Below are 12,368 nucleotides of genomic sequence, written 5' to 3'. Positions count from 1 at the left end.
AATTGATTTTATCGTACGTTTTCATTTAAAACATACAATTTATATAGATTTGTACACTAAAAAGACAAAAAGTTTAAATATATTAACATAGTTACAAATTATAAGTAGCAGATATAAATGTAATATGATATAAATATAAAATAAATTAAAATATATTTGGTTCGGTTCAGTTTTTAATCAATTTTTTGGCATATGAAACCGAAACCTGAACCAATCCGTTCGGTGTTTAGAAAACGAAAACCAAACCAATGAGTTTCGTTCGGTTTTCTGTTTTTTTTTGTTTGATTTTATCGGGTTTTTCTCATTTTTTGATTATCAGGTCCAGTTTTTGCTCACTTCTAATTGGAGATGATCATAATAGCACACTACAAACTTATGATAGATAAATACTATCCATCCCTACTTTATTTTTATTATGTGAAAAATTTATGTTATGTATAATAAATGGAAAATGATTTATCATTGTAAAAATTTAGTCCAAAAATCTTCCTAATAGCTTTAGATGGTGACATGTGAATACCAATAATTTTCTTTTTTAATCTCACCCCTGATTTTTTCAGATGTCCCCATCTAAAAGCAAGAAGATTTTAAGATTATTATTAGAGTATTATTTTTCAAATTTACATCTTACTCTATCAATTTATATACTCATCTTTTTATTTTTTTGCTTTTTCTTTGCTGCACCTAAACTTTGTATAATCAACATCACAAATAAATTAATCTTCCATACCGGCTTTATCAATATTTACGAAATCATGTCTTTTTTATGTATAAACTATAAAGCTCCTTTAAATCAAACTTAAAGCTGTCATCTCAATTTAAGTTCGGCCTATCCCTTCTTTTTAAACTGGCGATCATTTTACTCTCCTAGCTAATGTTGTTCGATCTTTTTAACTCTCGATGTTAGTATACATCATTGCTCCATATATTTTAACTAAAAATGGAAGAGAAAAGAATTGAATAAGAAGATGGGGATGGCCAAAAGGAGCTTTGACAAGACTTTGAGCTTCAGCTGCTGTGAGTGCAAGCAACATCATCAACTAACAACATCTGAATTTTGCTTTATTTATACTATTTATATTTATTATATAATTTTTCTTGAATATATATTATTTTGATCCAAGAACAAACCTCTATTTTAAGCCCTTCTTTCCAATTTGTTCTCTCTCCTCTCTCCTATCCCATCTCTTTCTTTCCATTCTCTCTCTCTCTCCTCTCTCCTCTCTCCAAACAGACCTGTTTTTTACCCACACAAGTAAGTCTTTTCCTTTCTTTTTATTTCTCTCTCTATATCTATATCTTTCCAATATATACATATACAAATTATTATATGTCTCTCTTTCCCTTTTTTCCCCATCTAAAAATATTTGACTTTATATATATATACAAATGGGCTCATGTTATTTTTCACAAAGTTCACATCTTTTTATACCAAGTTCTGATTTTTATAATTCCTTGATATAAAATTCGAAATGGGGTTTTTTAATTATATCATTTTTTCATAATTTGTATATTCTTTTCTGCATTTTTTATCATTATTGTACATAAAGTTATGGTTTTTATTCGAGATCTGTTATGTTTAATCACTGTTCATGTTAGATCTAGCTTTTGTGCCTTAGAAATACTGAAATTCTTGATAATGCAATTGAATTATATATAGGTTTGAGCTATTTATAATTGAAATGGGTTTTGTTGAAGCTTATAATGTTTGTTAGTTGTATATATTATTATTAGATCTAAAAAAGTTTTGATCTTTATGTTCATTTTTGGATAAAATGTTAGATTTTGGCCCACCCATTAATTTTAATTGCATAGAATGTGACAAATTTAGGGTGTTCTATAAATTGGTATTAAAATTTGATGATTATGTTTTGTGATTGGTAAAAAATGTAGGGTTTATTCATGGATGATGATGGATTCCGAAATTGGGGGTATTATGATGTGAGTCCTATTAGTCCATATAAAGATAATTTGGGATTGCAATTGATGTCTCCTATAGGTGACCATAGAGATACAAAACCATTTCGAGAAAGCCCGTTAATGATAAACCAGAATGGTGGTGGTGGTGGTATGACAGCAGGGTACCACCACCACCACCATCACCACCAGCCACCTGTACCGGTACCTTATATGCGAGATAGTTGGATACAAAGAGAAAGACAACTTCATATGCAATCTGCAAACCCTGGTTATGAAATGCATCATGATACTTCGGCTTCTAATTCAATGCACATAATGCAGTCGATTGATTCCTTGAAGGATCATGGTATGAGCGTCGAGGATAATGTAGGTAGTGATGGTGATGTTGGTGGTGATGTTGGTGGTAGTGGTTCACGTAAGAAAAGATCAATGGGGACAACAACCCCAAAAGCCCCACGAACTAAAAAGCCAAAGAAAGTGAAAGAAAATGGAAATCCGACTGTACAACGATCAAAAGTCATGAAACGGAGTATGGAGTTGGTAATAAACGGTATAGATATGGACATATCAGGAATTCCAATACCGGTTTGTTCGTGTACAGGGACACCTCAGCAATGTTACCGGTGGGGTATGGGTGGGTGGCAATCAGCTTGTTGTACCACCACGATTTCAATGTACCCGTTGCCAATGAGTACTAAACGTCGTGGAGCACGGATTGCTGGGAGGAAAATGAGTCAAGGTGCGTTCAAGAAAGTCCTAGAAAAGTTAGCTTCCGAAGGTTACAATTTTGCTAATGCAATTGATTTGAGGGCACATTGGGCTAAGCATGGGACTAACAAGTTTGTAACGATCAGATAGATGGCTGGACCTCTGGCTGCACCGTGGTGTCTGGTTCAGATTATGTTGTATGTATATGCATCGGTGGTCAGTTGCAGAGGTATACTTGTTCATGAATTTTCAGGTTTTCATTGAGTTTAGACATTTGGGGTACCATTTTTAATTTCCATTTATGCAAAAAATATCGATGTTTCTTGGTAACTCTAACAGTAGATTTATGGATTTAGTTTTCAATATTTAGTCTCTTTGCTTCAATTCACATTGTGGCGCAGATCTTGTTGCGTAATTTGTATGTATGATGGATAAAATTTTCATTTCGATCATCTTTTAGTACTTAAACACTTGATATAGATCAAATGGGAATCCTTTATAAGGGAAAACATGGTTGCATTTATGTACTTATCATTCACTTAAAAGTATGTGTAATAAGAAGGAAAAGATGACCATGGAGTTGGAACAAACCGAATGATGAACCTTTATCAATCCACACAAATCGACTAGCTAGGTTGATGTTGTGACAAAAACATTAGTACGCTATTTGCCGATGAAACATCACAGGGATACGAGGATTGATATGCATTGTGAAAAATTTAGACTTAAATACATGTCTAATATGTATAATATGTATGATTGATGTCTTAACCTAGAATCTTGTCATATACTTTGACACATTTTAAGCACATGAATCATTTTTCACAGAAACTGTGATTAAGAATTGAGATTACCGACTGGTAAAAATTGTCAAAGATTGTGACAGTATTGACACTCGTTGTATATATCATCAAAGTTATCAGTTTGTCATTTTTAGTGAAAGATGAATTAGTAAAATAGAACAGAATTTGGAAGCTAGAAGGTATATTAGTTAAAATATGCACCAGATTTTGAAGAAGTTTTCTTGTTTTCCTACCCTCAACATACATGGACATCATCCTGAGATGTCATGAGTTGAATGATGTGAAACTGTACAAAAAAGTGGTAAATTCGATCTAAATTTGGGCCGTCAGAAAGTAATCAAATCGGGCAATTCATACGTGTGACATTGATCAAGAAAAGGGTTTGTGTTGTGCATTCTAGTTTCCATGGGGAAATCTAAACTGATAAATGGTAATTCTTGATATGGTTTCTTATCATCTTCCTCAAACACCACCCATTCTTCCGTGATGATCGTCTTCAAACCACTTCTCGGATCATCACTTTCATGGGGTTCTGTCATTGATGTCTTCTCCATAATCACATGTTTTGGCTCTTCTTCCACAAACTTTATAAAGTTTTCAAGATCTTGAATATCTATCAAGGATATATGCCGGATTTTAGGACATTCGGATGCACTTATGACACCCATGTTTCTACAAAAGTCTAGATATTGAGTCACTTTTTCGCCTTGAGCCGTTGCTTTTTCAAGAATGCTTAACATTATTTTGGCTTCTGTTATCCTACCTGAATCAATTCTATCAAGAATGGAAGTGATCCCATTACATATGTACCTATAAATATCAAAACTCTCAACCACGAGACAATCCATTGCTACTAGAACAAGCATGTTTGATTTTGCTGCGTATCGTGGTTTGATTTTGAGCAAAATGTCAAGCAAATGTTGGATATTTTGCAAACAAACAAGATCTTGTAGTATGACAGATCTTTTGCTCTTATTTTGATCTTTAAATAGTTGTTTGGAATAATGTAATAAAAACATCGATTTCTGCTCGAGGAAACCGTAGTAAGCACGGATAAACGCCTCAAAACTCCATCTCTTAGCACTTCCAGAGTACCCGTGTTTGAAATTTGATAGGTCAAATGGTAATCGTCCGATCGTTTGTACAACAGGAACATTGCAACAGAAAATGCCATGTATAAGCATGAGGCCTTTCAAAGCCACCACCCAGTTGTGGGTTTTCTCCAATCTGTTAGAGACAGCCCACAACACAGGCGAAAGATAATGATCAGAAACACGGATCCATGAAAAGACACATTGGGTGTGGCGGAAATCGATGTAGGATTCATCATGGCTCGTAGCCTTGATGACTGCCTTCTCGATATCAGGATTTTGGAACGTTGAACGACGACCGAGTCTTGTTTTACAAAGACTGGTTTTGTCTTTTAACGTTCCAGAAACCTTTTTCCACAGCCTCATTTTCTGTCCCAATGCCCCTGCTGTTTTTCTTTGTTTTATTTTTTCAATTCTTTTATTTTCTCGTTCGCTATTCTTTCACTGGTAGACATTTATTTCATTATTTGTCTGAAATTTAAACCGTCCTAACAATTGTACACCAACATATGGTGTTTTGTATAAAGTGATGATTACTTGCGGATAACAATATGGCTTAGCTAAAATAATTTCATCATACTCCCTCAATCACATATGAAAAGCATACCCATTCATAAGCATAACTATCGATAAGATAATATATTATAACATGTATAGATAGGATCATTGATGATATTACATAGATTTGGTTCATATCAATTGCACGACTAACCCTAAAATTTGGTGGTAATCTATGTAGTAAAATGCATCATTTGGCGATAGTCGACGAAACTCCATACTGTTAATCAGTCGTTTAAGTCCTGGTCTACGAGTCATTGTTTAATTTCTTAGTTTTATGTGACTTAGAGCAACTGTGTAGCGTATATGGAGTCCCAAGTCGTATGATTCGTCATTCAATCATTTTGTGAAGTGTTAAAAGACATTTTGTTCCCAAGTACTTGGACAATTAGGGCACAACTGGGCTTGCTCAATCGTAATTCACTTCCAGAGTTCACCTTACATTGCTCAATATATACCATCATTGTTAGAGCTTTGATAAACTCGTGCGATGAATCACCTTTGAAAAACAGTCTCAGTTATCCCCTAATTGCGAGAAACAGTCTCAGTTATCCCCTAATTGCCAAAGTACAGCTTGAGAGCAAAAGGTCCAACACCTTTTTACCGCAGAATGATTGAATCACTAATTATAAGACGTGAAAATCTATACTTCATAGCTGCTATCTGACTTAAAAGTAACCAATCACACAAATCTACTTAGGCCGTGAGTTATAATCTCAACTGACAACTAACCAAAATTATTATACAGCTATATGAAGATTATGTGTAATCAACAGCTAGAACACACTTGATCAGTAAAAAGGAGACATTATTACACCAATGTTATGATGAAGTATCAAAAATGATACTAAAACTCAAGATGACGGGCATTGTAACACAAATCCGTAACAAAAATTTGTATCCACTTGAGTCGACGGACACCTAGACCACGAAAAAACAGAGTTGAGAAAAATGAATGAAAAAATATAACATCCAATTATGTAAGCTTCAATTGTTCAACAAGCAATTTAAACCAGACCCTGTATGCACCACAGTGCTCCCCCGAAAAGGGCTTTCATCTCAATCACGACTACAAAACCCTACAAACACCACCCGACCAACGCCCAGCTGATCCACATGAACCATCTCCAATAACCCTGTGATTTACCTTTACTCGATACCTAAGCTTTTAAAGAAAGCCCTGGCAGCTGTCAAACCAAAAATATACTCTTTTCGAGTACTTGTGACTCACCACTGACATCTATGAACCAGTCTGAATGCCCATCAAGACTCCTTTCGGTCACTTTTCTTCAACCATTGGGAAATGGACAGAAATAACCTTAATATTGAAGGCAAGCAGCAAAGATTTAACACCAATGTATCTATATCACACAAATATCATGAAGCTGCTGATGCCTTTTCCAGCTTTTCTTTCACAATTACTGCTCTTCTCTGATCAGCATGCTGGGCAACTCCATTTGCAAGTGCCTGATAACGGAAGTCAAGCGTCTGTGATAGGATCTGGAACCTCGTTGGATCTGATGCTTGAATCACTACAGAATAGTCACATATAAGACCTGAAAAATCAGGTTTTGAAAATGGATTGTAGATTGGTTAATGAGTGTGAATAAAAGGCTTACCCTTCACAGTATCCACAAAAAGAACAAAGGGATCCACGTCATCAATAGGTGACTGTAACTCCTCCTCATCACTGAAGTCATCATCCGAGTCATCATCATAGTCATCAGCTGACCGGAATGCCTTTGCCTGAGGATAAAAAACTTGCAAGTCATATTAGTAGAAAGTTATGCTTAATTTGTCAGATAACGGAGTTTTCGGAAACCTGTGCAGCTAATTTCTGAAGCCTCCTGCTATTAACTTCATCACCATCTTCATCATCTACTCCCATTTCCTTGTCATACCCTTCATCGCCATCATCATCAGTTTCCAAACCATCATTCATGTCGTCGTCATCTTCAGGTTCTTGCTTCTCCGCTTCTGTAAATTAAGTATAAAAATACATATACAGCCATAACACAATTGGATATTCATCGGAAAAAAACAAACTAGAACTTGCTGTTATAGTTGGAGAAACCTGCTAATTGATCCTTGTAGGCAACAAGCAGATCAAGTGTTGCTTTGAAAACACGCTCCAACGCTTCCCCGGGTAACTGAGCAGCAGGAAGTGAAAGCAGGGATGTCAACCCCAAACAGCAAATTTTCTTATCACTTACCCTCTTAAAATTAGCACGAATACCATTCTTTTTGGTTTGTTGCAACATCTGAAACCAAAGGTTGAAGATTTCTGAAGCAATACCAAGTTTTTGCAATATATTAAGTGTCAAAGTCGCATTGTAGTATAAAGCATCAGCAATCTGCATGACAATACCATTATCGGTAATCCAAAATCATTGATCATAATCATAACATACAAAAAAAATATAGCTCTCGATTTAACTTACAACTTCCATCAACAGGCATTTCAAGAACGGCCGCTCAGCTCGGCGCAACCGTTCAACAGTGAGTCTAATATATGGCTCAACCCAAGGGTCCACCTGACCCCTGCAGTTTTGTAGCACTACTGCTATAAGCTTAGGTGCAGGTTCAATGTCATTGTCTTCCAAATTTTTATCATTCATTACCTGCAACAAATCATCAAGTAAACCAGGGTTCTTAAGCATCTGGCATAGCAGAAGTTATTATTTTATAAAGAACAAACATAAATAGTTAAATACACTAAACATACGTTGGAAAGCATAATCCACAAACTCTGTTGGTAATTTGGCTCCTTGCATGTGAGATAGTGCACTGTACTCCTGGATATATAGTTGTCCAAAGGAACAAGGATATCTTCGCCAATTGAAAACGCCAAAATATTCAAAACGAGCATATGCAGTTGAAGATGAGTAATGAGAATGAAAAGAATATTAACATACTCGGAAAGAAATCAATAGCCCAATCAGCTAGAGCTTCCATTAGTAATGGCCAGAGACTCCACATATCCATGGATATAGTCGGTGAGAAAAATGTCATGTATGATACAATTTCCAGAACTTCTTCGAATACCTCTGAAAAAGAATTTCATATTTGAGCTACAAGAAAATGAAATATACAAATTATAGATATATCAGATATTTATGTTACCTTGTCCATCAGTTGTAAGCATTCGCCGCATTATTGGAAGTAAAGTTGGCTCAACTTGGGCAAAAAGATGAGGGAGCCTACTGACTGATTCAAGAATCGTGCTAATAGCACGTAAACATCCAACAGCAGCCAAAGCACCAGGATCATCAGCTTCAACATCTGCTTCGGCGGTGTTCATACACTTCCAAAATGCAGCAGCCTGTATCAATAGGACCATTAGCCAGTGACCAAAATAAGATACATTATATATTTTGAATTTTTCATGAAAATATTAATCACCAGGTTCTGGCATAGGCCAACAGCATAGGGTGCCATCTCCTCTCCAAACTTGTCAACTATAGTCTCAAGGGTAAACACTAAATCCTCATTTTCCACTTCATTCATAAGCTTGAAAAACTCTGAATAAAAACCATGTGTAAGGATAGACAAACCAAATTGCAATATTAGTTGATACAATTTGATACACTTACCATCAAGTAACTGGGGTAGAATGGGCCTGATTTCACCAAGATCTGCATAACAATAAATAAATAAATAAACGCATAAACAAATGGTGGATTTTATAAAGGGGATACATTATATTCGTAGTTTACCTTTGCAGGCTTCAACAAAACACCGCAATGCAAAAACAGAATCAACACGCACTGGAAGCTCAGGGTCCCGCATCCCAGCAACAACACTTTGTAATGCTTTGCGGAAGTTATTCGGGTCAGAGAAATTGATATGAGCATATTGTCCAGCAACCCATGCAGCCTAACATTCAAAAAAAAAATTTTTAAATGAAGTGTTTTGGGGGAAATTGATAGCTTCAAAATAGAAAGAATAAATAACCACATAATGAAGTTTACTTTTGCTCTAATATGGCCCACTGGACTGTTGAACTCCGGGAATACGTGCTGCACTAACATGGTCTCAAGCTCAGATTTATATGGTTCAGTCTGTTTCAATTTATCACACAGTGTTCCAATAGCAAGAAGTGCGCCATCCTTTTGTCTGTAAGGCTTGATTTCAATTGGTGCCTCCTCATATCTGATAGAAGGAATACACATTACAAATTACTAAAGCTTTCTACATTGGAAATGTGCTGTAAAGATAACCTTAAAAAGGCATACCTTTTAAAGATCTCCACAATGAATAAAATAAACTTTTGAAGGTTTTGTTTTCCACGTTTTCTCACCAACTCCGACACAAAGTCCATTGCTGCAGTCCTAGGACTGTACAAATCTTCGATAATATCTACACCAAGGGGAAAATTACGATCGGTCGCGATCTAACTTAGAACAGTAAAAGCACATGCATTGATAAAAACTCACCGTAACCTTTTCTCACATACTCATGTGGATCTTCCTCCCATAGCGTTTGATCATTGTCATTGAAGCACATTAGAGGAAATATTATCTCAAAAAGAAGCACATCAAGTCTTTGTTGGAGAATATTATATGTAGCACTCTTGGAAATACTGCATGTGCATATGGACAAGTCAAAAAATACCCAATACGTGTAATAGTTAAACATAAATAGTTGCATCAAACATATAATAATAACTGAAATTCACATTAGACATACCTATTGCCCAAATATTGCAAAATTAGGTTGGTGACTCTGTCAGGTAAATAGACACCAATGCGGATAGCATTCAATAAATTCAGATGACATTCCAAGATTTTTACGGCATAGTTCTTCTGAAAGTGTTGAGCAAACGCTTTGTTATCAGGGTTTTGCAATTTCAAGTCCCCAAACCTGCAGAAAGTCAAAATCAGAAAGACGTTTACGAAGTCTCAAACTATATATCTCTAAAAAGATATAAGAAATGGCTAACCGGGTATAGAGGCGGTTTAATATATGGGTTGTCCACTTCTTTACCTTCCACCATCCCCATGACTTACGTAACTCTGGATCAGCAGGTTGGCCCTCTAAAGGAACTGGTCTTTCCAATATATTCAAGAAAAGGACCATCCAAGCATTGAACACATTTGGATCAAACAACTTCTTTGGAATTTCTAACTGAACAAATTTGCAAAAATACTTTTAATTAAAAACTAGAACTTCTGTATGCCACAAATTAGGCCTACGTGTATATATATTTTGACGAATTGACGTGCTAACTTACATAAATGGAAGACCAGTATATTTTACAGATGAGCTTAATCAAATCTGCTACTTCCATTGACGGATTTCCTATTTGAACAAGCCTGCTAAAAATATTAAGCAGATGAGGAAATGTCTCCTCAACAATATGATGAACTGGTATCCTCTCCTCATCTGACTTGAACCTATACATAGCAATATTGTAATTGTAAGTATATACAGTATCAAAGATCACAAAAACCACGGTACCTTGTTTCACGTCTCAAAATTATATAAGTAGCGTTAGTACCAATTAAAAAAAACACTGAGATGTATCCTTTAAAAGGATACTGAAAGATACAAGTGGAGCCATATAGAGAAACTACGTTGGAACTCAAGATGTTCAGATACCAGGACTCACTCATATTTTCTAGCAAGAATTCGTAGCACAAAAAGAGCTCCATAAACTTGCTGGTCCTGCAAATTATGTGTCACCCATTGCAAAAGACCTGGCCATTGCTCAGGATAATCTGCATGAATAATTGTCTTGAGACACTCGCCCAACTGTGCCCTGTTTACAGAACACGATGGTTTATTTCATACCAAATAAATTGATTCACAATGCACAAAAAAAAAAAAGATAAAATGGCTAAAGCAACATTCTCTAACCTTAACAATGCAGGAACTTCTGCTACAAATATAAGAATGTTCTGCCTCACCAACTCTTTATCACTTGGTGAAATCTTCGATTGTTCCTCTACATTAAAAAGAAAAACAAATGATTTTGAGGTGATCATTTGGTGTTGAGTTATATCAATGTCGTTCAACAACTTCAATTATATTACATTCCGGGTTGAGTGTAAGTGTGTAGGTTGATATCTTATTAAACAACTTTAATGATGACATGGCGTTCAGGTGACACACAACATCTGTATTTACCGAAAAGTTACAAAACCTTAGGAGAGCTTAAGCTTATGGTTTGCATAATCTCAGGGTCGCTAGCTACTAAGCAGCCTTTCAGCCTTTGAGAAATAAATTAAAGAAATACCCCTAAATAATCGTACATACCATTTGTCGTTTTACTTGGTTTGTAATTTTATACTCGGGTTACCAAAAGTATCATACAACAGTTAACAACAGACTATATAAGTTATAACTTTATCGATACTAGAATAAAGAAAAACAAACTGCACCAACATACGAGTCGTTTCTCCAACGTTAACCGTTAAATTCGATAGAGGAAAAGTACCTGGATCATGAGGCGACCAATGTTCGGCTATAAAGTTCTTAAAATGGATACTAGCAACTTGTCTCACTCCCAAATCACAATTTCCATCTACTATTATCTGTAACAGCCTCACCAAATGCTGTGGACTATACTGAAACTACAGCAACAACAACAAAAACAAAAATATAACATTTCTAGCTTTTCGTAAGTATACGCGTAAATTACGACAAGTAATTTAATAGTTTATCAAGCATAAACTTAAATTTTATCATCAAAACAATATGCAGTCCACCAGGAAATGATAATTTAATACAATATCATATATGTCCGGGTCGGGTCGGGTCAGGTCAAAACGGGTCAAAGTTGAAAACAGTATATGTATATAAGTAGTAATGAAATGAAAGAGTGTAAAAAGTGAACCTTATTGAGGTTATCTTCACCGGCTTTACGTTCGGCAGGATTGGGACTGAGAGCTGCCTTTAGAACAATTGCGAGATTTTGAAGATCCATCTGATTGTATACGTTTGGATTTTTGTATGTATAATGAAAATTTGATTGAATTTTGGGAGTTTTTTTAGGGTTTGCAGGAAATTTGTGAAGAAGGAAAAAGATGAAGGGGGGAAAATGATGAACTCATGAATGAATATAAAAAAGATGAAAGAAATATGCATATGATTATTAATTTATTATTATTGGAAAATTTTTATCCTTTTTAACTTTTTTTTTTGAAAAGTTTATCCTTTTTAATTTAATTATTTTTTATTTCATTAAATTTGATATGTATAATACATTTGTTTATTTTTTTAAATCGTTTTATCTTTTGTTTTTCCATGTATCGTAATTATGGAATATGGATCATGTAATTAGGAA

At 35.1% G+C, this 12,368-nt stretch overlaps 3 protein-coding genes across 5 annotated transcripts; 1 reads left to right on the top strand and 2 right to left on the bottom strand.

Moving 5' to 3' along the window:
- The first annotated feature begins 1,148 nt into the window (after positions 1–1,148).
- Positions 1,149–2,993, top strand: LOC122595504 (protein BASIC PENTACYSTEINE2-like). Its single transcript, XM_043767872.1, has 2 exons — positions 1,149–1,255; positions 1,894–2,993. Exon 2 carries the CDS (start codon positions 1,903–1,905, stop codon positions 2,776–2,778), a length of 876 nt encoding a protein of 291 aa, XP_043623807.1. The 5' UTR covers positions 1,149–1,255; positions 1,894–1,902; the 3' UTR covers positions 2,779–2,993.
- Positions 2,994–3,757: 764 nt separating this feature from the next.
- LOC122597316 (putative clathrin assembly protein At1g25240) lies at positions 3,758–4,888 on the bottom strand. The gene has a single exon (XM_043769923.1). The coding sequence runs from the start codon at positions 4,886–4,888 to the stop codon at positions 3,758–3,760; it is 1,131 nt and encodes a 376-aa protein (XP_043625858.1).
- Positions 4,889–5,844: 956 nt separating this feature from the next.
- Positions 5,845–12,131, bottom strand: LOC122595542 (importin beta-like SAD2). Of its 3 annotated transcripts, XM_043767917.1 has the most exons (21): positions 11,919–12,131; positions 11,520–11,655; positions 10,940–11,027; positions 10,692–10,841; positions 10,314–10,476; positions 10,023–10,207; positions 9,770–9,943; positions 9,517–9,662; positions 9,316–9,439; positions 9,052–9,232; positions 8,797–8,956; positions 8,674–8,715; positions 8,483–8,601; positions 8,204–8,402; positions 7,996–8,127; positions 7,806–7,909; positions 7,522–7,701; positions 7,155–7,434; positions 6,903–7,057; positions 6,700–6,826; positions 5,845–6,612 (listed from the first exon to the last, which is right to left on the bottom strand). In XM_043767917.1, the coding sequence occupies exons 1-21, from the start codon at positions 12,006–12,008 to the stop codon at positions 6,458–6,460; spliced, it is 3,090 nt and encodes a 1,029-aa protein (XP_043623852.1). In that variant the 5' UTR covers positions 12,009–12,131; the 3' UTR covers positions 5,845–6,457. The 3 variants fall into 3 exon arrangements, with proteins under 3 accessions (XP_043623852.1, XP_043623853.1, XP_043623854.1); XM_043767918.1 differs by lacking the exons at positions 5,845–6,612; positions 6,700–6,826 and having other exon boundaries at positions 6,970–7,057; positions 7,155–7,230; positions 7,317–7,434; XM_043767919.1 differs by lacking the exons at positions 5,845–6,612; positions 6,700–6,826 and having other exon boundaries at positions 6,970–7,057; positions 7,155–7,230; positions 7,377–7,434.
- Between the last annotated feature and the right edge of the window lie 237 nt (positions 12,132–12,368).

The sequence above is a fragment of the Erigeron canadensis genome, chromosome 4, assembly GCF_010389155.1.
Source record: "Erigeron canadensis isolate Cc75 chromosome 4, C_canadensis_v1, whole genome shotgun sequence".
NCBI classification, from domain to species: Eukaryota; Viridiplantae; Streptophyta; class Magnoliopsida; order Asterales; family Asteraceae; genus Erigeron; species Erigeron canadensis.
Note: the sequence above shows the minus strand (reverse complement) of the source record. Positions and strands in the feature narration are given on the sequence as shown.